We start from the raw sequence: 27033 nt of genomic DNA on the forward strand, positions 1-27033 counted from the left end.
CAGTATTTGCGCCACCAGGGCCTTTACACGCCTCTGTCCCTGCGCATGCTGGCCCAGGAGCTCAGCTGGCTGGAAACAGACATGGGTGCCATCCACACCCAGCTGAACAACGCACACACAAAGAAACTCTCCAAAGAGGTAGAGCAAAGCACAGAGAAACACTTTCAACATACCAGAACTGCTGCACATCCTGTCAGGTTCAGAGCTTTAAACCAAAACAAATGGTTTCAACAAAGTATGTCTTTTATATGTAAATGGATTAAGAACCAGCTTCAAACTGTTTTCATTATCATGTTATGTTTCTTGGGCTTTAATGTCAACCGTGTGGGTTAATGTGTCTGCATGCATCAGGTGGAAAAACTGCGTAAAGATGTGGAGAGGATGCACACATCTAACACGGTTAACATGTTGACTGTCAAAGAGAATCTGCGCCACCTGAAGAACAGCGTCGAGTCCTGCAAGACAATCCCCAAAGACTTCAGAGGTGAGTGTGAAAAGGGTGAAAGGGGAAAATGTTAATATGTTTTGTATGAAGGCAATAAAAGATCAAATTCAGATAAGACATGAACTGAAAAAGGGTTTGTCAGTTTAAATGCCAGTCAAGAGTCACACTGGTGCCTTTAGAGTTGGATTGGTTTTATACCACCACCAAAGACAGTCTTAGTGGGTCACCGCTACACCTTGCAACAGGCATCTGAGGAAATGTATACCATACAAAGAAAGCTGCTGAAGGGCAACAGACACCAGCTGAGGATCCACACAGCACAGTAATGTAACCTGGAGTTTATGGCGTTCACACTGGCAGATGGCTGAACCGTTTACTGGTTTCTGTTGGTACCTTCAGCTTTTCGCTTCAGAGATGTAACTCCTTTGATATTTCTTTTCCATGGTGTATCCAGGACATTTTCAGTAAGGTGTGTGAAATCCATGATGTCTGGATTCTGAGCTCCCACTGCTGTTAAAAAGATTTTTTTTTTAACAGATTTAAAGAAGATTATACAGGATTTGAACTCTGAAAAAGGCTTTATTCCGCAATGTGAGGAAAACCTAAAATCGCTCTGAACCAACACAACTGCAGCTGTTCTTGCTATTGGAAGGACTCCAGTCTTTCCAGTAGCAAGAACTGGAAGGACCACAGAAAGGTGGTTCTTCTTATCCACCAAGCCATCAAACCCCACAACCCCATGCCATTCATATGTCACAAACTGGTTTGGCCCATATACGATACTGGCTATAGGAAACCAATGCATCTGGGACATTTGTTGCCGCCTTCATGTCTGTAATTCAGAAAACACAGAAAAACGCAGATTTGCGTTTCACAACAATATTTTAACTCAATTTTATTTGAACAGCACTTTATCACAAGCATAAGAGCAGTCAGTGCTTTACAATGTGACAAATAACATGAAAGGGCATAAAAAGTAAAACAATTTAAAGTAAATTATTGCTGAAACTGCACTGAAGTTTCTCATTAAATTTGAGGTTGTTCATAATTATTACTTTTATAAGAAGGGGGTATATAAAAATGAATAACTTGATAATGCACTTACAATTCTTTGCACTAAAAGAAGGTGAAAAAATTACAAGTTTATATTCTTAATAGGTTGTTAAAAATTATTTTCCTGGTCTGGACCACTGGCAATCTAATTGCAATGTACTCTGATCCTGAACTAAAACAAGTTTGACGCCCCTGCTCATTACTTTTAAATATAGTGACAAACTTAAATGAAAACACACAAATTCCTCTTTGGGCTGCCTGCGTGTTTTTTGCGTGTACAAAATTAAAATACATTTTTGTTTAATGGGCTGTGATGGACTGGCCAGCTGCCTTTTACCCAAAGACTGCTGGGATAGGCTCCAGCTTCCCCGTGACCCTGAATTGGATTGAGCGGTTAGGAAAATGAATGAATGAATTTTCAACGGGCAACTTTGTTGTGCATCATCCGATTTTCAGAAACCTTCTCATCCCTGTTTTCAGGCCGGCACAGTTACTGCACGAAGGGCCTGATCTCCAACATCAGCGACCCCATAACGACTAAGGTCAGTCCTTATGGAAAGAGCTTAATCTCTGGTTCGTGGGGCAAAGAGGCGCAGATAGACAGCAAGGAGAAGAACAGGTACTGGGTTCAGCATCTCGCCAATAGTCACATCTATGGAAACACCCTGCGTGTTTACCAAAACTACGAAGACTTCATGGCCTCTACGAACCATAAGGACTTAACCTTTGCTCCAGCTTATAATAATCCCAATGCCATTGAGGGTCCCAGCAGTGTGTTGTTCGGTGAAGCCCTGTACTATCACTGCTACCGCTCTGCAGATGTCTGCCGCTACGACCTGAATACCAACACCGTCAAACGGGTGACGCTTCCGGGAACAGGCGTGGGATTCAACAACAAGTTCCCGTACTGTTACTACGACTGCCGCCCTAATAGTGACGTTGACCTGGAAGCAGATGAGACGGGGCTGTGGGCGCTCTATGCCACCATTGGTAACCATGGTAATTTGGTGGCGAGCAGGCTGGAATGGAACGACGAAGCTCAGACTCTGAATGTGACGCAGACGTGGGAGACGAGGCTGTTCAAGAAGGCAGTGAGCAATGCATTCATGGTGTGTGGCGTGATGTACGCCACCCGATACGTAGACGAATACACTGAGGAGGTGTTCTACGCCTTCGACACAGCGACTGGCAAAGAGAAAAACACGCTTGCACTGCGGCTGGAGAAAGTTGCCAAAGGAGTAGCCAGTCTGAGCTACAACCCCACCGACAGGCAGGTCTACATGTACAACGATGGATATCTTCTGGCTTATCAAGCACATTTCTGATTTATAGCCTTCATTCATTAATTGTGTTAAATGTGTAAAAAAATCGTATTAATTTTATTTCATAAAGTGTAAAACTTAAAACTCAAATCTGGCATGATTCTATGATATATACGCATCATGTTTATGATGCGTATATATGATTATTCTGCCATTATTAGACAGTTTCAGTCAGTTTCACTGCCCTAGTTAGTTCAGTTTCCTGCATGACATCCTCCTCCCGGTCCTCGAGGGGAGGGCGTAGACGCAGGCGCAGATGCAGACGCAGGCGCAGGCGCAGACGCAGGCGCAGGCGCAGGCGCAGACGCAGGCGCAGGCGCAGGCGCAGGCGCAGGCGCAGACGCAGGCGCAGGCGCAGGCGCAGGCGCAGGCGCAGACGCAGGCGCAGACGCAGACGCAGGCGCAGGCGCAGACGCAGACGCAGGCGCAGACGCAGACGCAGACGCAGACGCAGATGCAGGCGCCTGCTGAGTACAAATCCAGTTTATGTTTACGTTCACAATGCAGGCAAAAGGGGCTCCGATGGATCTTTTTGCCTCAGATGTGAGTATAACCAGGTTGAACTCAGCTTTCTAATTCCACAAAATCTGGTTAAGTGTTAATACACCTGCAGGGATGTTTCAAATCACTGCAATTCCCTTTAAGACATGAACACCTCCCTCTGGATTTTTCTTGGGACCCCAAATTCCCAAATTAAACCCCCACATCTCTCCTCTTTTAGTACAATTTTCCAGTTGGAGAAGTGAGAGGCATTATCAATCATTTTGTGTTCCCAACCCATCCTCCTGTTCAGTACATTTTTTGTGCAAATGTTTATTCCCATTGTCAAAATGTCTCTGTAAGATGATCGTAGCATGCCAATGCTTGTCGAGGGAGTTTTCTGGGTCGATATGTTTGGCATAAACTTTGCTCTTTCTCATTTATATTGGAACTGGAGTGGGCATGTTCATATTGTGGTTTTTATTGTCCTGTGTTGCCTTCAGCCTTTAGGAGGGAAATTAAATGGAGACTTCCTCCAAGGAATACGCCGTGTTGCCGCAATTTCTTAACTAGCACAATGCAGAAGCCGACCGACACTGCTGTGAAAACTACGTCACATCAGAGAGACGTGAGAGATTAAACACAATTAATAATCTGGATCACAAATTAAAAATCATATCAAGCTCAAAACAGTCCCTGTAAGGTCCTGTAAGGTATAAGGTTTGGAGTGCAGTCTCCATGACCTCCATGTCGGTCGCTGCCGGACTGCTGATTCAATCAGAAAAAACACAAATATCTCCTTATTCTTACATCCTCCTACAGTGTACACCATCAGACTGGTTCCAGACTATATTTAAAAAACATATAATATCTTCCAGAAACACTTCGCTTAATATCACTTAGCTATCTTCTTTTAATCCAGACAATGCTACTTTTATAAGTGGTGCTAAATCAGAAACATATCCATTCTATTTCAAAGTAATCAGACTTTTATATCTGCAGACTGCAAATTTGCGCTGGAGAGGCTGAACACAGCAAGATCTGACAGAAACTGTGGAACAGTATTGTCATCATTACGTCATTAATGTGCTAAAGACACCGGAAATGACGTAACTGATTCAAAGCATTGGCGGTACTGGTGCTGGTCATCAATCGGGACAAGAAATGCCCGGGGTTCCCTCCTGCTCACTGCTTTACAGGCTAAGAGATCATTAAGATTAAAAAAAAAAAAACAACTAAGTATGGAGAGTTCTAGTGGAAGAAAACAATCAGGTGTATGGGAAAACTTCCACCTTGTGTCTCCCACAAAGGAAGGAGGATAATAATATGGCAAAAGATTAAATAGTATTAGATTACGTACTTAGTATAATTGTTAATGTAGTATTGTATTTAGTATTATATAGTATTGCTAAATCTCTCTCCTGGCTATGATAACTGAAAAAGGAAGATTAGTTCATATTAAAATATAAAATTTCATGATATTTGGGGTGTTGCTGACTAATGAGGCTGTTCTATCATTCAGAATTCAGGAAAAAAGCATATGAACAAAATTTAAGATTATTCTAAGAAATTCCCACTGAGATACTTAGGCACTTCTCCCAAACCATCATATCTCCCAATAAACTAATTTTGATATACCCCATCTGTCATGTTGTTTCACAGCACACACGCTGTATCTAAATCATGTGTTATATAATCTAATGAATAACAGGACAACACATTGAGCCATAACTAACACACTGAGAAAACAGAATGTTGCAACACTTATATAGACAACGACCCTTCAGAATGAAGACAGCTGAAGGGCTGACTGAGCTGTTTGTGTTGGAAGTTAAATCAAGTTGGAGAAATTAACAGAAGATCATTGCCTGTAGTAACTACAGCTGACCACTAGATGTCACTGGTATGGTCTATTTTATAAAGCTTTGAAGCTTTGACTCTTTTTTTCTCAGTACCATCAAATAGAAGCCTCAAAAGCTTCATCGACCCATCTTTAGTGTCAAGTATGTGGGTCACTTCAGGTCCTTTTAGATCCACAGATAGTGGTCTTCTATCTTTAGATCAGTTTTACACATTTATTTGTTGTTCTTTTGTTCTGTGTGTGTGTCTCACCTACAGAATTGAGTCATTTTAAACAAACGTAATTTTACTCAGATAAAAATAAAGACATTAGCCTCTGCTTTAGCAACAACTTACATTTATTCTTTGGCCAGCTTTCCAGAGTGACTTTCACCGAAATTACACAAACATGTTATTATTTTTAATTATTTATTTATTTTTTTTAAACTTAATGTCTCTTAATGTCTTCAAACAAAACCGTCCAAAAATGTCAAGTTTCAGCCTTCAGGTCTTGAGGTAACATATTAACACCAAATAGCAAAGCTTTGGAATTGTTTTTACAGTGAAACAATGTGTGACTTTTAATACTGTTTAAAATTTTCTGGTACCTGGAAGCAGATTTCTGACTTGTCAAAGTTAGAAAAGATTAGTTGTTAAAATGCAGTTTTTTTTTTCTGAGCATTTTCTTAAATGACAACATGTGATCAAATGTCTACAAATGATCAAATTTTAGTTTAATAGCGTGATTCTTTGAAGCAGCCTGTAGATGGAGTCACTAACCTTGCATTTTCAAACACTTGCCATCACAAAACCAACATTATTCCTCTTGAGCTTCTGGAATAGTCATAACTTTTACTGCAAAATGCCTTTTTTTCAGTAGTTTCTACAGTTTTAATAGTAAACACAGTATTTTGACAGGAAAAAGGAAACAGTCAGAAGACAATATAATTAATGTTTATGTAACCATAGACGGCAGCTTTCCAACACTTTCTTGTATGTTTATGCTTCATTTTAAATATTCTTGTTTTATATGAGTTTTGTGAGCCCTGTGAAGGAGTTTTATAGTTCAACATGACCACAGCATGAAAAACAAAGCATTTAAAGGTTTGAGCAAGATTTCTTTATTTTTGGTTAAACGAACAAAAAACTTCACATTATTATTAATCCTGATAACAGGTTCTTTCTGTTATTGTTTTTTTTTTTTATTTGTTTGTTTGTTTCCAGATCTCGGACTCATCCTGTTGTTGCAGAATCCAACATTAAAAATATTTTACATTAAAACAATCACACAATTACCTTAGATGACTACAGTATACACGTCTTATTGTACGGATTTATTGCTGTTTGTATTTGATTTAAACTTTTGTTAAAGTCATCGTGACCATGTGTATGTGATTATTAAGTTGCTGCCAGGTGATTGGCTGATTAGCTGTGTGTGTTGACAATAGGTTTACCTAAGAAAGTCACAAATGAATGTATGCAGGTGTTATATATTTGCGTTTGATAATATTAGAAACTTAATAAATGTGTAGTGGGAGGTGAATAATAAGTTAACGTGGAAACGTTTTGAGCCTTATGCCAGCAGCTCATCGAGATGTAATTTATATTTTCCATCAGTAAAGCAGATAACAATGAAGAAAGATACAAGCATGCGATTTATTTTTCATGTCATTGTTTTGGCAACAAGATGAATGTCGGTTTTCTGTTACTGAAATTATAATAACAGAAAACAGACAGAAATACATGGAAATACAAGATGAGCATGCAGTCACAGCATTTGCATCAGTTTGTTACCTGATAACAGTTTATTTCATGAAGTACCTCCTGCCTAAAGCCGGAACTTTTCTCAATTTGCTTCCACACACATTCTGTGTCACAATCACAGCCGCTTCCTGAGGTCTTATTAACAGAGCTTAAGTTAAATCTTCTCATCAGACACATGAGGCGGTGAAATCAGGTTGGGTCTTACCAGTTTAACTCCTACACAACACTTAGACTAAAGACAATTTCCTGGTTTTCTCATTTAAAAGCAGCAGAACTCAAAGGAGAAATGAATTTATTGATAAAACAGAGTAGAAAGGAAGTAGAATGTCCATTGACATTACCGTGTACATATTATTAATTGCAGGATCTTCAAAGCTATCATATAATAACAGGCTCTCCTTGAACAAAAATTGCCAACTACCCAAACAAAACTTTGTAAGAGACCAGTTTGGAGTCACTGTAGGCATGCAGCATCTGGTCCACTGGACTGTAGTTAAGGGATTGAATGTTAGAAGACATTTTGTTGATGAAGATACCGAGGTTGAAACTCTCCTTCCCTGTTGCGGTGTCGAATGAATAAAAGATCTCTTCTATGCTTTTACTGACAAAGCGTGTGGCGTAGAGGATGCCGCAGGCCATGAAGGTATTGGTCGCACTCTTCTTGTAGACCGAAGTATGCCACGTTTGACCAAGCATCATCTCCTGGCCCATCTCCACCTTGGACAGAACCAAGTTGCCAAAGTCCTGGGTGGTGGTGTAGATCACCCAGACGCCTGACTCATCTGTAGCCAAGTCCAGGTCAGTGTACGAGTAGCAGTCCTCAAGCCAGCAGAAGTTCGCCTTCGAGTTATACCTGGCAGAAGACGCTTGTCAGTGCTGTTGTATGAAAAGCCTTTTTTTTTTTGCAAGGTTTTAACTCTATAACTTTTCAAATAAAGTGTGGAAAGACATTTGAGCAGCAAACCTGGTTCCTTTAGGTAGCTGCAAAGTGGTGACAGCTTTAGAGGTCAGGTTGAATCTGCAAACAGCATCTTTGTTGTAACAATTGTAGTACAAAGCTTCTCCATACAGGACCACGTTTGGACCCTGGATGGTGTTGGTGGTTGGGTTAGAGGAATGGATCAGGACATTACCTGGTATAGAAAAAAAAAAAAAAAAGGAGAAGCAGTGATCGATATAATTTATTTGTAATCACAGAAACATGTTTGAATAAAAAAGCTGTGGCTGCAGAAGACAGAATGAGGAATGTTATAGAAGAAAATAGCTGATTTTACAAATTTCGCCTGGTTTGTTCCTCATTTATATGCTGATGTGTGAATCATTTTCATCTTCAGCAGTGAATTGTGAAATTGGGATTGAGAGACACGCGTAGAAAATGACATACATTATTCATATCACTGCAGCCATCAATGTCCTGAAACATGGTGGGGCTGAGAGACACCACTTTACTGCACCCTATTACACATCAGCAGCCGGACATCAACACGCTGCGGTTACTGATATGCTGAGAACATTATTAAAAGAAATGGGGGAAAGAAAGCGAAAGACAGAGAAATAAAAAGAGAGTGAGCATTAGACGGACTTTTAATGTTTGGCGAGAGCTCAGGAAAGAGAGTGCATGCGAGAAGAATGCTGAATCAGCTGTGATGTAGGGACGCCATATCTGTTTATGTGGAATAAATGTTTTGCATCAAATCAGAACCTCTACATCAGGGATCAGCAGCTCCGTTCCTTAATGAACGGTGTCCTGCAGGTATTGGATGCCTCCTTACTGCAACACACCTGATTCAGTTAAAGTGGATCTCAAACAGCATGTTGTCATGTTGCACAAGTCTGTGACTCTGTGAGGGCCAGGGTTGCTTGTCCCTGCTCTTAATCCGTTGCACAGTTAACAGTTACAATCAACTTCCTGGATTTATCAAATGTTTTTACTTTGATGTAAAAACAATGACAAATGGATCCAATGGAGCACAGCTGAAGGCTGAAGGTCTTACCAGGTGTGCTCACTCCGATGATGAGAGCGCTCAGGCTGGAGTAAAAGCGGACGTAGTGGGCGTATATGTTGCTGGATGTCAAGATTACCATCCAATACCAGTTTCTTTTCCCTGCATCTGGTTTGGGGTCCCGACCCCAGGCTCCAAATGGGTACGAGCCAGGATACTCCCCTGCAGTGTAGACCCTCGGTCCAGTTACGTTCAAAAGGTGGCCATAGGGACAGGTACCTAAAGGAAAATGTAAAATAAAAAACAGGGAAGAAATTCTCCAAATTTAAACACATGATATAAATAAATAAAACTGATTGAGACTTTTCAACAAGGCCTCTGTAGGGTGGGGCTTCATGGCCAAACAAGGACAATCCTGTCATTAAATATAATGCAGATGTTCAACTCCAATCAATGTGCTGTAAAATCGGTTAAATATATTTTTTTCCCAAGAAAAATATCAAGAAAATAAAGAGAATAATGCTGTTATTAATCACAAGATGTGAAATTACAATAAATAAATAAATAAATGACTCACCGTATGACGGCTGTGTGGGTGCAACAGTGGAGTTGACTGTTGCCCTGCAGATATCTATATTAGCTGTCAGATGCTTGATTCGTACTCGTGCTTTAACCACCCCCATGGAGTCAAACGTTTGCAAGTCATCCATCTCTTTGTTCAAGTCATCCAGCTGTGAGACGTAGCAGTGTGTGAAGGAGGCAGGCAGTCTGATTAGCTAAAATCCTTTCTCTTAACAGAAATAAAAGCTTAAACACAAATTTCACAGCTTTTCAGATCAAAAAAGAAAGTAAATTCATGATGACATCCAGATGTAGACTTACCACTGGACACGACTGGATTGTATTGTTCACATGACTTAATATCTATGTAACTTTTGAAAACTATTTAAGTAACTCCTATCTCATCCTATCTAACTATTAATAGCATTAAAATAAATGCTGAAGGTACATCTTTTATCTCACTGTACTCTTTTAAAACCCAAACTAATTTTTTTAAAACAATGAACATAATGAAATTTTATTTCCAAGTGCAACTATTTTTCATCGTACTCTGGCAATTCCTTGTTTTAACCACTAGATGTCAGCAAACACCCCTCTCACTGTTACAAAAACCACTTTGATATGCATTTACTTTTGGTCTCCTAGGAGCTTAAGGGAAAGGGAAGAAAGGGAAAAGAAAAAAAAATCAGTTCCATTTACTCAAGGAACAAGTATTACCATGACCTTAATGAATGAGAATCTTCTACACCAACAAGCTTTGGTTCTCACATAGTCTAACAAATGACATGACCCTTCTGGCACATCCACAGATATTTTCAAAAGAATTATTTTATGTTATGTCCATTAAGAAAAAAATTCGGTAACGCACATTAAGCATTTTCTATTAAATAGATATCGTTTTGCATTTTGCTGATCATAAACCAACTGCTTTAGGTCCAAATATAGCGTCCGAAACAAAGACAAAATAACACCTTAGAGGGTTTATTCTTCTGTGACATTTGGTGGCTTTGAAAGCAGTAAATTTTTGTAGAAGACAACCATAAGCTCTACAGAGACAGAAATATTAATTCCACAGTGTAGGAAAAAAAAGACTTTTTAATCCTTTACACAGACACTGATCATTAATATTGAGCGATGGTGTGTGTGGTTGTGAGTATACCTGAAGAAGCGTGTCAGCAGTGAGGTGTTTGTGCCCCAGCGTGGTACTGTTGAGTTTGTCCACCAGCTGTTTTATCTCAACCATCTCATTCTCAATGATGTACAAGCTGAGAACGCCATACAGCTGTCCATCGTCTTCCGCCTCCAGGATCGACATGTCTTTGTGCAGCTGCTCGAGACGTCGCTCCAAACCCAGCAACAGACTCTCCAGCTCTTTGGTCTGCAGAGGCAGCGGCATTTGCAGATCATTTTTTGTGAGACTTGCATGTCAGTACAGGTGGTCAGATTTACAAGACTGGTTACCTTCTGAGGTGTGATGCGGCTGTTGCAGTATGTGACATTGCTTTCTGCTGCTTGGAGTTTGTCATGAGGAAACACCCTCTGTGAGTGATTTAACTCACACACACACTTTTCGGGTGAAGCTGCCTGAAAGATAAAAGGGCAGCAAAACACTGGTAAATATTATGTATAAAAACAGATTTATCACGTTCTGTAGCTAGTGTTTCTTACCTGTTGGCTGAGTGTGAACAGAACACACAGGATGACCACGTTCAACTTCATGACGGATCGAGAACAGAGCATCTATCTCTGAACACAATTTGATCATGACAATATCTCTGACTGCAGCATCTGAATTTTGCACACTCCCACTAATGAATATGGATTTGTAAATGTTGGTGTTTTTGTCTCAGAAGTCCCAGCCACAAGTAAGAAACCTGTGGCTGGGACTTTATGATCAGCTGAACAGAATTGGTCAAGAAAAGAATTTGCTGACGATTATGAACATTTGGCAATATTTTCCGCCACAGCCGCCAGCATAGTAAAACTCCCTTTTTAACACCAAATAACAAAACCAGATCAAGTCATGGAAAAAATTAACAAAGCCAAGAAAGCATCTAAAAAGAGTTCAGTACAGGAGTACCATCATAATAACATAATTTTGATTATATGTTTTCATTAAATGAGATGAAATGAAAAGGTTCCTTTGTAAATGGTGGTTTTAAGTTGATTGTATAATTTTTTCAGCAAATCATCTAGCTGCAAACACTTACATGGTCAGCTCAACAGCAGTGTTACCTGATGTGATTTATGTAACAGGAGAAAATGATAAATTTGTGAAAAGCGACCGTTTGACTTTAGGAGGGGTTCTCAGACTTTATCATGCTGCAACCTACCTGTGGAGGTATGTTTGGCCCAGCAGAAATGTTTCATGCAAAACAAGTCATGTTGCTAACAGGTAAAAACAGAAACACACCCACAAACACACAGTCTGTCTGTAGCCAACTAAAACCTCAGACATCAACATTTAACAGACGGAGATAAAGAGCTGCAATCCCATCATTTACAACCAGATAAAATGTTCCATCATCAGTATTAACCTGGACTGATAAAATGTTCCTCACAGGTTTGCAGCTGTTGCTAAGTTGGACAAGAACAAATGTGGACAGATGTGGACTTATGTACAAACCAAGCACCCAAAAAAAGTGGTGTAGTCTTGTGTATATGTGGGTATGCAGAGTATACCCACGTGTTTTTCAGTCAGCATTGGGTATACCCACTTCTAACTCCCCTGTGATGCTGCTTTACACATGTACTCACGTCACATAGCAGCTTAACTGAGGTTACCTATGCTACACTGGTGCAGTTAACCATCAGCTGCGTTAACTGAGCCTGTCCCTGCATCATTGGGCGAGAGCCAGGGTACAGTCGCCAGTCTTACACAGGGCCTGAACATAGACATAATAAGGTCTATGAGCCTGTCTCTCGCTGGTCTGTCTGCCAGAACTGGTTTAGTCATTCCCTAACTCTTCCTCCCTGAAACCAAAAAGCAGAAATTATCTAAATATAAGGATTGTAAACTAAACAGTTGTCTTGGATGTCACGTTTTCCTGAAACAGCATTTTCTTGGCTACTTTTTTCTGTTTAAAAAAAAAAAGCGCAAAAAATTAAGCGTATACCCAATAGACTGTATATAAAGAGTAAACCCACTTCTTGAGGGACCACAAAACCACTGAGCCAAAGTATGAAACTATCCACCTGGAAATTAAATACATGCTGCTGGGAAATCCCATGCAGGACCTACTTTATAGGCCGGAATAACCTGCAGCTTTATGTTTTAGCCAACAGCAGATACAACCGAACTTCAACAAGCCACAGCAACAATCGAATGAAGTTGTGACAGGAAGTAGCAGCTACATGAAGAGTCATGGAAAATCTCAACTTGTGATGATGTTCCGATATAAATCTGCATCTCTTCACCAAATGTCTCACCTGTATCACGCATTTATCAGCCAGTCTGTTGCTGCTGTCGCTGCTGGTGGGGGCAACAATCCAAGAACCTTCCCTCTTTCTGAAATGCTGTTATTATTGATATTATTATTATTATTATTATTAGGATGCACCAATCCATTTTTTTGGGAGTTCCGATACGATACTGATATCTGAAATTTGAATATTTGCAGATACCGATATTTGCCTATACCAAATCTGTTTATGTGAACATTGTCACGGTGGCTGGAGGGAGGTGGACCCAAATGCAGGAGTCGGGAAGCCAGTATGCAGAAATCAGATCCTTTTAATCCAAGAAGGAGAAGGCCAAAGTGAGGGCCAAAAACCAACAAATGAACCAGCAACATAAGACAAGAAGTGAGGGGTATAAATACACGGAACACAATGACAGGTGAAGTAATTAACAAAATGAAACCAGGTGAATTCAATAACAGGAAATCAATGAAGCTAAACGAGAACCGAGGGAACTAAACAGGAAACTACAAAATAAAACAGGAACCCTGAAAACAAAGCAAAGGGAAAAAACCCAAATCCTGACAAACATGATTGTAACTATGGTTATTATTGCTGTTATGACTGATTTTATCAGGTTGTAATAAATTACCCATCCTTTCTTTAGTTACCTCACTAATACATATATAACATTACAGATCTAACAATTTCAACAAGTTTTATTTTGATTTGGCATATTTTACCTCAATACAGCAATACATGTGCGGTCAAAGATCTCGTTTTTTGTGTAACAAAAAAATGTCATATTTTAACATTCGAGGCATTAATTTCTTTTAAGATATGTCCGAAGCATGTCATCAAACACATCTGTGCTGGCTTGACTAGTGTGGTATCAGGTAACGGTTGTGGTATTGGTACACTTTTAATAATACCAAGTACATACATGGTACTGAGCCAATACCGATACTGATATCGGTATCAGTGCATTCCTAATTATTATCACCATTATTTTATGAGGCCTCTCTCTGCTCCTTCTTTCTTCATTTGCACACCTGTGTAAAGCATCTTTATGTGTTTATTTACTCTATTTCTCTAATATATTAATGTGTATATATATATGTATATATATATATATATATATATATATATATATATATATATATATATATATATATATATATATATATATATATATATGCTGAAATATCCTGTCATATGAAAAAACTAAAATCACTGTGGTAATTCTTAAATCAAATTTCAATGCGAGAGGCTTTTTACTCGTGTGTGTGAGAGGTAAATTTTACTTGAAAAGGAAGTAATTTCAGTTGAAACGGAAGTCATGTAGTCGAAAAAATGAGCGCAATTTCAAAACAAACGCTTTTAGGACATGCTAAATAGCCATCTAGTATCGGTATTTCCATCCCACCAGCAAAGAGAGTTTAATTGTGGCCTCTTGAAATCCAGCACAAACCATAAGTATCAGATTGCACTGTTCACAATGTTCATTTATATGATTCTTCTTCTTCTCCAAGTTCAGACTCCCTGTTTTAAGGTGAGAGGAAATGAAGAAGATATTGCAAGGTTCTTTTTTGGTGCTTTACGGTGTATCGAGTCTTTGCAAAACAAAGACACTGTTGGGCAAGAAAGGCTGCATAGATTGCTGGAGGACCACACACGGACGTGTCTATGTATGTTTTAAAATTGCGCTCATTTTTTCTACTGCATGACTTCCGTTTCAACTGAAATTACATCCTTTTCAAGTGAAATTTACCTCTCACACACACTAGTAAAATGCCTCTCACACACATTGGAGTAAAATTTGATTTAAGAATGAACAGTGATTTTAGTTTATCATATGAAAGAATATTTCAGTATAGTGTGTGAGAAGATATTTCAGTATAGTGTGTGAGAGGTTTCACCATAGTGTATGAATGATTTAAATTTCACATGTGTCTGTGAGAGGCTAATTCTGAATAATGTCCCAAACAGCCCCTCATATGGAATGATATGTATGTTAATTTGTGTATGTAAAGTGCCCTGTGACAGCATTGTTGTGAAGTGGCGCTATACAAAGCTGAATTGAATTGAATTGAATATTTTACAAGAAGCCTGGTCAGGCTTTGAGGCAGAGGACACCAGCAACTATTCCACTCATCCAGTGGGCCTGTCTGGGCCTGTTTACAAGGTTCACTCTGTCAGAGGCGGCCATTTTACTTGACCATAATGCGGAACGGCTGAAATAAGCATCTCATCAGTCGGATCCTACTACTCTGAAGGGACAGCGAGCCCCTCCCGCTCTACTGCATTTTGACTGGGCTGTTTTATCAGACTGGCATATCTTATGGCAAGTTCCCATTTATAGGCTTATCTGAAAGTTAAGGCCTCTTTGTTCAAACAGCACAACAAGTAACCGTATCCCTAGCTGCATCCCACATCCCAACCCACAGAAAACATCACAGAAAACTGTATTGTTGTCATAGTTCTGCCACATTCTGCGACACGGATATGATTTAAGCAGCAGTAAGCTATTCTGATGAGTTTACCAAACTAACAGAACACATGCTAAACTTCAGATCACCACAACAAATTCAGATAACCGGCTAAACCGATTTTGTGATGGGGGGGTCGGCTGGGTGGTTCTTAACCACTACTTTAAGGCAAATTAGGAAGAAAACAAAAATGACATTTTTCCACAAAGAGTCTGCCCCGCGTGCCTATAACCACAGCAGTTTAACCTTGTTTTTATGACATTTCAGTGTTTTCTTGGTCAACATTTTCAGCATGACACCAGACTCCAGTGTAGTGATGTCTATAGTGACATAATGGATAGCACTGCAACCTAACAGCAAGAAGTTGGCTGGTTTGAGCCTTGGATGGAGGGAGGGCTGAACCTTGTAGGTACTTTTTGGGTACTCTAACATCCTCCCATTCACAACTGTAGTGGGTTTGGTTTTTGGCTATGGTTAATTGATTGTGTCTCACATGTAAGTTGCTTTGGATAAAAGTGTCTGCAACATGACTGTAGAATAGAAGGTGTGGAACTCAGATAGTGATTCACATCCATAAATGTTTAGGGAACATCCAAACTCCTAGTTCTCCACTTCCAGCTTCTTGAATTTATTATTTTCTTTTTTATAGCGTTATGTTTTAATAACAGATTTAAAATTATTTTCATTTTGATTTAAAAAAAAACCCAAAAAAAAAAAAAAAACAATCAGACAACTGCAGATAATTCAGAATCCTGCTGCTCAGGTACTTATTAAGACTAAGAGAGTCCACCACATCAGCTCAGCTCTGAGGTCTTCACACTGGCTGCCTGTCTGTCAGAGGATAGATTTTACAGTTCTGTTGTGGGTCTATAAAGCTCTGAATGGTTCGGGACCTAATTACATCAATAACCAATTGACCCAGTATGAACCTACCGGCCCCTTCAGGTCCTTTGGATCCAGTATTAGCGGTGCTTAAAAGAAAATAAAAAAAACTTGTCGTTCAGTGTTTTCCTTGTCAGCATTTTTTAGAATTTTTATTTTATTATTTTTTAATAACAGATTTAAACGTAGTTTGTTTTCACTTTGGAGGAATGTGGCAGAACAAGCTGTAATGGAGGGATCCGTGAGGTTTCAGTCAGCAGCGTAGCTCCATGTTATCGTGTGCCTTCATCTGCTGACAAGGTTCTGTTGAAGACTTCATCAGCAAATTCATCATTCTTTAAATAACCTCCACTCAGCCACACGATTCGTTACAATGTGACAAAAAAAACCTGTATTTTTATCTTAGAAATGTTCTCTGTCCTTCGCTTCCTATCAAGATGAGGAAGACGAAGCAGAACAAGGAAGTTTAACACCTAAACATAGATGCAGTCCATCACGGCTGCAAATAACATTCACGCTTGTAGGAGTGGGCTCAAAACTTCCTTTTTTAGGCTTTTATTTCGTATTTATTGTCTTAGTGTTGATATTTTACATATTTATTTTAACCAATTTCTTTTAGGGACATTCTTCTTTTTAGGGATGTTCTTTTTTATGTTCTTTTTTTATGATGATTTTTATTTTACATTTGATTTTACTGCTTTTCTCTTAGAGTCTTTACTGTTTTATTATCTTTATGTATTTTATCATTTCGGCATATTTTCTGGTGTTCCTCAGAGGTGCCTTCTACGCTGGGTGTCATGGTGGCCATGGCTGCATCGGTGTTTGACTGGTGCCCGTGCTGGAGCCCTTGTTGCTGTGGTCTGGTTGACTCCTGGTGCAGACGGTTCCTGTGATAATGTTTCCTTACCGGGTTTCTCTGCACTCAGCGGTTACAACTAGGTGTATGTGTGATGATTAAGACAGGTGTTAGTAATTGGTGTTGTGTGCGTGTGTGTTTGTGTGTGTGTGTGTGTGTGTGTTTGTGTGAGTGTGTACATTTGAGCTGATGGGCTATTTTTGTAGTGCTTTGATAATGTGTACAGCACTTTTATGATGCATTTCATTGTATGGAAAGTGCTTTGTAAATAAAGTTTGATTTGATTTCATATGATCTTTATAGTGTCTGATTATACTGTTTTTAAAAAGTGTTATTTGTCCATCTAGATATCATAAACACTAAAGGTGTGGATTGTTTATCACTTACAATCTCATCAAATTTACAGAAAGTTGTTGCGAAGCTGCAAGAGAAACTTCATGGAATAAACCCAGTTTAACCATTAAGACTTAAAAATAAAAAAATAATCCTCACACTGGTTTTGATATGTACTAACTTTTATTTAATCATTAGATGAATGATTTTGTATCTGATTATTTTTTTGTCCTACTTTTAGTCTGTAGACCTCCAGAGAGCAAGCCGGTCAGATTAACTCATCTTAGTGGTTTGATAATCAATTCTGAACTGCCAGATTAGAGAGATGAGTCGGAATTGGGCGACAGTGGCGAGGAAAAACTCCCTAACAGGAAGAAACCTCGGGAGGAACCAGGCTCTCTGGGGTAAACCCCTCCTCCTGAGGGCATACGTACCTAGGCGTCCTCTTGCTGCTCCAGTCTCCAGGACAATCTGCTGCTCTGCATCCAGCTTCCCCTACTGCAACAAAAAATCCCAGACAGAGCAGCAACACACTATCTTTTCTTTGTTTTCACAATTAAAAACATACAAACTGGAAATAGCTGCTACCATATTACGCTGTGAAAAAAGGAAAACCCTTAGTAGCTTCAAGCTTGTGAAACAGGGGTCCCAACACATCACCCCCTGACACAACTGCAGCTTATGACCATCCCACGGCCAGCGGGAGCGACATATGACGGGTGTGTGAGTCAGAGGACTCTCAAGTCCCACATCAATTAGAGCAGTCACATCACTGTGTGCAGATGAATAAATGAGACATACAGATCTTCATTTTTTAGCATGGTCCAAGCAAATATATATATACCAACAATGTCATACATACAACAAGTACAATAAACTATTTTCTACATGAACATCATGTTATGTAATTTGTACCTTAATACCCTCACTTGATCCATGTACAAATACAGACTTTTGGCCTTTGAAGTATAAGTTTGAAATCCATCAGATGCCTAAAACTCCAATAGTTTATTTTAAATACAGAAAATGTGACAGATTGTTTTATATTGCTTTCCAACTCATTCCATACTTGCGAACCTTCCATACCTTATCCTGAAACCAGTACAGTTCAGTTTTCTGCATTTCTTTTCTCACAGCAACCTATTCCTTGTATTTTGTTGGTGATAAAATGAATATAATGAAATGAGTTTACATAATCAAGTATTTAACCTACGCACAACATTCTTCATTGTGCATGCAGTTTGATGGAGATTACATTCAGGACGCTTTAGGAGAGCATGTCCATGGAAAAGAGCCTCAAGAATGATGTGCTCCTGAAACGCGCTTGTCTAGCATAAAAAATATGTGGAGGCCAACTTAAAAAAGTTCCCATACTTTAGCATAATTATTAAGTTTTGTAAATAAGAAAAAAAAGCATTTGTATTAAAATGTTGACTGTGTGGGAGCATGGTATAAGCAGATTAAACAACTCAGATCTGTGCATCAGATGGTAAACATTGTGGTGCTCTAGACTCCACGTCCACTCTGGCCTGCTACTTCTTCCTGTCTGTCTCAGAGACTCTCTGTACATCTCTTGTTTCTGAAAATTTCTACATCATGGACCTGATTGGGTAGTCTCTCAGCGCAATCGATCAAATTTTTTCATCCCGGAGATCGGGCAAAGGGGAGCCCGCAAGTCCTGAGAGGACGCTTCTGGCTGGATGCGTTCCGGACTCTTGGGCCAGGTGGAGACCAATGTGTCTGGCGGTTTTTTCTACTGAGGATGTGTCGACATCTTTGGACTATTGATGGTTGGGATTCTGCTGATTGGTGCTGGTGGAGTTCTGATCTACCTGAAGACCCGTGAGATTCTGGCAGCAGCTGGCAAGTTGCTTGAATTCTGCAATGGAATGTGCCGAGCAAGCAGTGCACTCTTGCATTGACCGGACTCGACCGTAAGGAGGATGCCAGCCAGGCCCAAACTGGCAATTTGCTCTCGGTTCCGGAGCTGGTATGCAGAATTGATGCCCCCATTCAGCTGATCGGAGCTGCCAGTGAGGGCAGTTATGGAATCAAGGCCGAGGGCCCTCCCACCCGCCCTCCGACTCACCACTTTCCTGGACTGTGTGAGGCTTTGTTTGAATTTGTACTTTAGTGTAAATGAGTGTATATGACATTTATAGCCGTCATAAATGTTAAATGTCTGTCTGTCAAAACTTGGATGAGCTGTCTTGAACTTTGAATTTCCCCTCAGAGATGAAAAAAGTATGTTTGATTGATTGATCGTCTGCCTGCTGTCAAAAGTTTTTAAATTTTAACAATTGCATTGTTAAAATGATAATAATAAAGAAATATTAAAATAGTTTGCTGATGTTGGCGATCTGGCCAGTTGACATTAGAATTATCACTGGCCATGCGGCAAATTAATGTGACGACTAATGTGATTGTGAATGAATGAGACGATTACTTGAATACTTACTTAATTACCAATAAGGTGGAATTCACCTGGAGCTCTATAGCAGAAAACAAGTGCCTGACCGACTTGACCATTTGACAACAGCAAGCGCTGCTGATAAAGAATGGTAAATACAGTTTATATATTAAAATTAGTAGGATATGTATTATTCCAGATAATGTTATAATAAACTAAATGGGGCTTGAACAAGGGTCTATATAATGATAATAATGCTTCCAGTGGAAAGAATTGTCTCACTCTGAAAAATAATCTACCGGTTTTAAAAACTTGTTAATGTGCTTTTTAAACGTCTAGATTTGTCATTATATATCCTGAGAAAGGTTCTGAGATCAACAATCTAATAGGTTTAGCAAATATTTAAATACAATTTGTCACATTTAAACAATATTTACTTTTTGCTAATTGCTCATTTTAGGGCTTATTAAGCAGGTTCATATGTTTATGTGACACAAATAAATTTTTGTCATCTGTGAAAAGTATTTTATGAATATCAGCCTCACAAAATCATTATATTATAAACAATAAAGAAAAGGGGAACCAAAATGGATCCTTGAGGGACCCCATGATCTTTGTTTGCCACCTTTACCCCATTTATCTTAACATACTGCTGTCATTCAATAACATAGTACCTGAACGTCTGGAGTACCATGCTCCTGACTCCATGATGACACAACTTTCCCAGTAAAACTGTATGATCGATTGTATTAAATGCCTTTGTAAGAATAAAAAAGACACCGAAACATCATTTACTTTCTCAACCAGATCTAAAATGGTCGTACACATGCTGCCATGTTCCCTAAAGCCACATGCTGAAGATACCAGTGTAATATCTCAAGTAAATATTAGTGCTGGGACTTTGACATGTTAATTACGATTGATTAAGTACAGAAAAATGAATGCATTAAAAGAGCCGCATTTGTTCGCAGAACTTTTGGGGTTTTTTGAGGACAGTGGATGAATTCTGTGTGGTTGGGTAAGGATTGGGGCTGGGAGGGTTGTGTTTTTTTGGGGGAGTGGATAGGATGGCTGGGGGGGGAGGGGAGGACTAACAGTTGCAATGAAAATAATTATAAAACTATCTGTAATATCAAGTGCAGCCATATGATGTGTCTTCCTTGGCAGAACAAACCTGTCTGGCAAAATATGGTAGACAGACTGCCATTCTGTGTCTTATGATGCTGGACAGGACAGGGTTAAAGAAAACAAGTATTTGAAATGACATTTTAACTTTGGGTGTGTCTTGGACAGAGACATTTTCTATTTTATTCTACCATTTCTAAATTAAATGCATTTTTCCAGACGATGACAAAGAAATTCCAGACATAGAGCTTAAGCTTACATTATTCATTCATTCATTCAGTCATTATCCTGACTGCATAGTCCGAGGAAGGGTTGCAGGGAAGCTGGAGCCTATCCTAGCAGTCTGCGGGCGAAAGGCAGGGTACACCTGGACAGCTCGCCAGTCCGTCGCAGGGGCTTACAATATCAATCACTTTTTTTATTATTTCAATTATTCATCCCCTGAAGTCCATCCATCCATTGTCCTCACAACTTTACAACTGTCTAATTAAGGGTCGTGGAGAATCTGGAGCCTATCTCAGCAATCATTGGATGATTGGCAGGGTGAACCCTGGACACCCTGGACCTAAAATCCAGTTAAATAAAAAAAAAAAAAAAGTCATTTTTAATCGCAAATATTCTAATGTGGATAAAATGTGATTAAGTAAAGATTAAAAAACGAGGAACCTTGCTGAAGCTTCGGTGTGTTTCCGTCATTCACTTGTCAAAAGCCAGCTGACCTGAATCGGTTGATTAAAGTGTTGCTATGGTGATGCCGGTAACAAAGTTATGTTACAATGATTTAACTTGCTGAACTACTTGTGCGAATACACAAAAATAATGCACACCAGTTGGCATTAGAAATATCATTAGCTGTGTTTCCAATTTTTTTTTTTCAAATAAAAGCGATATCTATATGTTTTGACAAACAGCTATTGCAAAATGCTGGTTTTTCTATTGAACAGTGTTGATTGCATAAGCTTCAGTTCTCTTAGAATACCAACGGGATGAGATCTTACAAGAGTTGTGGCTTATGCAACGTAGCCACATTGCACTATTTTTGAGTTTCTACTTGCTTTGGAGAACTTGCTGCGGCTTTTCAAATCTTTTCTTTCTTCTCTGAAATTTGCTGTTGTTTGTTCCATACCATGCTATCTTTACCAGAAATGAACTGGTCAGAATCCCTCACATCACATCCTGGACATGTAAATGTGAAAAAGATGTTTTCATTACACCTTTGCGATATATTTTTATCTTGAAATGTCTGAAAAAAACACTTCATGAGAGCATTAAAAAAATTTAGGCGATATTTGAGACTTTTTCCGAAATGTAGGTGTTTCCATTGGCGCTTTTCATTGCCATATTTAGTTTTTCATTCATTCATTCATTCAGTCATTATCCTAACTGCATAGTCCGAGGAAGGGTTGCAGGGAAGCTGGAGCCTATCCCAGCAGTCTGCGGGCGAAAGGCAGAGTACACCTGGACAGCTCGCCAGTCCGTCGCAGGGACTTACGATGTTAATTACTTTTTTTATTATTTCATTTAATTGTCCCCTAAAGTCCATCCATCCATTGTCCTCACAACTTTCCAACTGTCTAATTAAGGGTCATGGAGAATCTGGAGCCTATCTCAGCAATCATTGGATGATTGGCAGGGTGAACCCTGGACACCCTGGACCTAAAATCCATTTAAATAAAATGGATACACAAAAATAATGCACACCAGTTGGCATTAGAAATATCATTAGCTGTGTTTCCAATTTTTTTTTTTTTTTTTTCAAATAAAAGCGATATCTATATGTTTTGACAAACAGCTATTGCAAAATGCTGGTTTTTCTGTTGAACAGTGTTGAGTGCATAAGCTTCAGTTCTCTTAGAATACCAACGGGATGAGATCTTACAAGAGTTGTGGCTTATGCAATGTAGCCACATTGCACTATTTTTGAGTTTCTACTTGCTTTGGAGAACTTGCTGCGGCTTTTCAAATCTTTTCTTTCTTCTCTGAAATTTGCTGTTGTTTGTTCCATACCATGCTATCTTTACCAGAAATGAACTGGTCAGAATCCCTCACATCACATCCTGGACATGTAAATGCGAAATAGATGTTTCCATTACACATGTGTGATATATTTCTATCTTGAAATGTCTGAAAAAAAAACTCAAAAACATTTAGGCGATATTTGAGACTTTTTTTCCTAAATGTAGGTGTCTCCATTGGTGCTTTTCATTGCCATATTTAGTTTTTTGCACATTTCTATTTGTCTTTTCTATCCTTACAAGGCCTGTTATTACGATGATCTCTTTTTTTTTTAATTGAATCCCATCCCTAGTAAATATTCCACCAGTCTTGAATAGATAACTCTTTCTACCATTAAATTGTTTAAATTAAGATGGGTCTCTCATTTTCAACATCATTTTGTCCCCAGACTTACATGCTTGTACTATTTTTGCCACCTTTGTGTGTTTTGGAACAATACCAGGCTGTAACAACGGGTTAATTATATGGGCAAGTAGCTCAGCTACGTTCACTATGACTTTAACCATCTTCCTACAAATTCCATTTCATCTGGTTTATGACATTAGTTACGTCCACTTTGCAGGTAGGTTTGACATAGAAAGAGTTTGGATAAGGATTTGAAGAGAAGATCCCCTGGTCGACATATTTGTTGAGACGTTACTTTTCACATCACCTACCTGTTTCCACGGCTACTAACCCGTTTGCTCTACATCTGGAAACAGACAGAAACTCTGAGTCAGTTCAGTGTGGAGAAGATATTTCAACTGTGTCGTCGTTGCGTGACGTGTGTTTGACCTGACAGCACATGATCTTCCCGTGTTGGTGTCTTACCCTTCTCTGGTAGAAGAGGACGTATGACGTGTTCTTACACGCCCTTCTGACTTCCGCTCCTGTTGTTTTGTAGACAAACTCGTCGTTGTAGCGAAGCCAGTTTTCAGCTTTGCTGTCCAGGTTCTCATCCGGGTGTAATCCGTCGCTTACGTAGTGTCCTGACAGGAGGAAAAGCAAAGTGAACAGGAAGTTGATAGAAATATTGTATATCTATGTGTTTAGTATGTTAATGTGACAGCGGTTTGGATTCTCCTCGCGTGTTAACTCACCACCATCGTATGCTGATCCCAGATGGCTGATGACGCTGACCAGGTTGTACCAACCCTCCTCCTGAGAAGAATCACAGACAATAACAGTCAGCTTCACACTCACAATCCTGACGACAACACATCTGAATGTTTCCTCTTTGTCTGATTGTTTCACCTGGTGGGAGGTCACCATCAGATCCCTGAGGAGGATGATGGGGTCATGCAGCTTCATCATCTTCAGGTTCTCAGTGAACTTAAACCTCTTCAGGTGTAATATGAGGAATCTGTTTCCAAGAAAGAGGACAGCAGCTAAAGAAAATGGCTGCAGGTGCGAACAAACTCAGCAGACATTTCAAATGCTCTTTTCACTCACTTTGGGAGGGTCAGAAATGTGGTCTTTCGTCTTGATGTCAATCCACCACAGCTGCACCTGTACTCCAGCTGTGTCTCCTGCAGGGACACCATGCTGTCAGTTATGTACAGCGAAACAAGCTGACTAAACATCAACACACACACACACACACACACGGTCAATGTTTGAATGACTGGAGCCAATAAAAACACAAGGTTTTTACCATTTGGTAAATCTGGAGCAGCTGCTCCACTGAAAGCTCAGGAATCAGGTTCAGAGAGAGATTTGTAAAGTTCTCCTGTGTGACGGACCGGTCGCCACATCTGCACATTAAAAGAGCGATACACATAAATATACATGTACACAAAAGGTTTCCTGCTGGAAGCAAAGCCGCGACGACAGGAAGGATTGAGATGAGAGCAGACAACAGTCTACTTAGACACATGAATCAAAGAGAAATGTGTATCCAGATGTGGATCACTGTCTGTGTTTGTGTGTGTTTTTTACCTTTTACATGTCCTGGTGTTCTGCATGGTGAATACAAAGTTTCTTGCAATAGGGCATTTGTAGCTTCCTCCTAAAATAGCCGCCGTCTGACGCAGCGGTAAAGCCAGGCTCTCCATGTGTACCAGGACAGCTACCAGGAACTCGTGGGCATCCTGAACACACAGAAACACACAGATTTTATTTCACGCACAGACGTAAACTTTGCAGGCCAGAGAACATCCAGCCGTAAAAATCTGCTGACTCACTTTGTTTCCATCATCTCTAAATTCTGGAGCCTCCTGAGAAACGACCTCCTTTAACCTGCTGAGGGCCTGAAGCTTTAAGAGGACATCGTCTGAACTGTGGCATCTTATAATGTCCACGAAACATCTGGAGAGGATGAAGGAGAATAAACGGAGGTTAGTTTTTCATTTTCTTCTCAAGCGTTGCTGAAAAACCACAACAATAACTGGCTGGTGTGTATCTGTGTGTGTGTCATCACTGTACTTCATCAGTTCAGCCTCGTGACACTGTGCGAACAAGTCCTCCTGGGAGCGGACATCTTCCACAAAGTCTCTGAGCGTCAGCAGACTCTGGAGGCTGGAGTTCATGTAGCAGATGCGGGCTGTGTTGGGGAAGCTGACGTACAAAACAACAAGCAGCATCACACGTTAGCATCATGATCTTCAATGACAAGTCACAGAAAGCTGAAACATTTATCAGCTTGTGTGTTTCTGTGTGTGTGACTGTGTGTGTAGATGTCCTTACCCATGATAGAAGACCTGCTGAGACCTGGAGCTGCTTGCTCCATGAGTGGGCTGGACGTCGGTCTTCTTTCTGCTACAGAGACACACACACACAATCCATATAACAGAGATCAGTGTGTGTGTGATCAATTTACAGTATGTAGACATTAATCTGATGATTATTAGTTATCATTTTGTATGTTTCTGTGTGTGTGACTGTGTGTGTAGATGTCCTTACCGCTGGAAGTGGACATGCTGAGGCTTGGAGCTTCTTGCTCCATCAGTGGGCTGGACGTCGGTCTTCTTTCTGCTACAGAGACACACACACACAATCCATATAACAGATGTCTGCATGTGTGTGTGTGTGTTTGTGTGTGTGTAATCAATTTACAGTATGAGGACATTGATCTACCCAGAAATCCCATTTCATTTGTATTTTAGGCAATAACAGCAAAACCCAATAAAAGGGTGAAATGAGTCTTTATTTGCACCAAAGAGCCGAATTAGTCATCTGGTTCGCTGAGGATGTGAACTGAGGACTGCAGATGATCTAACTGCTGCTTGTGATCAGGAGGAAACAGAAAACACATCAGTCCAGTGAGATGAGGCTGCTTACCTTCTGCCATCTGTCTGAACATCATCATCACAAGTCGGAGCAACTCGGCGTTTTCTCTGTCGGATAGAAACAAACTTGTTGGAATATTTCACAACAGCAACTAGATGAACCAGCATGAAGTCCTAATGAGACAACAAGTCCAGAACAGAGAAGAAGACGTCCTGAAAGCTGTTAAACATACTCTGAAGCAGCTAAACAGGCTCCACCAAGTGGTCTTTTTCTTCTTCTCCTCAGGTCGGGGTGCTGTGGTGCTAGTTCCCCCATCTGAGGACTTCTTCTCAGTATTTATAGCGTGTCCATCTTTTCTCTAGGAATTCAAAAGGAAAATATATCAGAGAGAAATTTGTGCCAAACTTGAATGTTTGAGTCCAAATACAAATCTTACAAACTTCCACAACAACCATGTAAAACAGAGACGCTTGGAAACATACCGGGAGCCGACCGAACAGCCTGGACAGCCAAGTGGTCTTCTGTTTGGACTTGTCTGTGCAGGTCTTTGCTGCTGGATCTTCTGAAACAACAAGTCTGGAGATAAACACAAACACAGCTGGTTAAACTTTGTCGGCTTCATCTGTAGAATAAATCTTTCATCCATCGGTTTGGGGAATTGTTTAAAGCTACAGTTGGTAATGTTGCTCAGAGACATTTATTTTACTCTGGGTGAAGTGTTTCCTCGTCCTGACAGCAGTCTGTACATTATGTAATCATGAACAATAAGAAATATAGTTAGACCCCTCAGTTTACTGTAAATCTGTAAAAACTGTACAATGAAGACGGGAGAGGAGCCAAGACAGGGCGCCACTTTCCCATCTTGCTAGCTCCCCAACATGAGCTACCCCAGCTTTAAAAGAAATCATC

The 27033-nt window shown here is 39.9% G+C and overlaps 2 protein-coding genes across 2 annotated transcripts in view; one reads left to right on the plus strand and one right to left on the minus strand.

The window, feature by feature from the left end:
• LOC306761036 (olfactomedin) overlaps nucleotides 1-27033 on the plus strand; it is a gene marked incomplete at its 3' end in the record, with an annotated part of 44701 nt that overhangs the window by 2973 nt on the left and 14695 nt on the right. Inside the window, exons 3-5 of the mRNA XM_079247115.1 lie at nucleotides 1-138; nucleotides 352-484; nucleotides 1979-2117. The exon at nucleotides 1-138 is cut by the window's left edge and continues 75 nt beyond it. Of these exons, the coding sequence (XP_079103241.1) occupies nucleotides 1-138; nucleotides 352-484; nucleotides 1979-2117 (410 nt within the window). The remainder of the gene's footprint in view (nucleotides 139-351; nucleotides 485-1978; nucleotides 2118-27033) is intronic.
• On the minus strand, nucleotides 7321-11126 carry LOC306764420 (olfactomedin-4-like; the record flags this gene model as incomplete). Its single annotated transcript, XM_079251590.1, has 7 exons — nucleotides 7321-7756; nucleotides 7868-8036; nucleotides 8898-9125; nucleotides 9424-9577; nucleotides 10567-10785; nucleotides 10869-10991; nucleotides 11076-11126. 7 exons carry the CDS (start codon nucleotides 11124-11126, stop codon nucleotides 7321-7323), a joined length of 1380 nt encoding a protein of 459 aa, XP_079107716.1.

The sequence above is a fragment of the Telmatherina bonti genome (assembly GCF_933228915.1).
Source record: "Telmatherina bonti genome assembly, chromosome: 2".
In the NCBI taxonomy this organism is placed as follows: Eukaryota; Metazoa; Chordata; class Actinopteri; order Atheriniformes; family Telmatherinidae; genus Telmatherina; species Telmatherina bonti.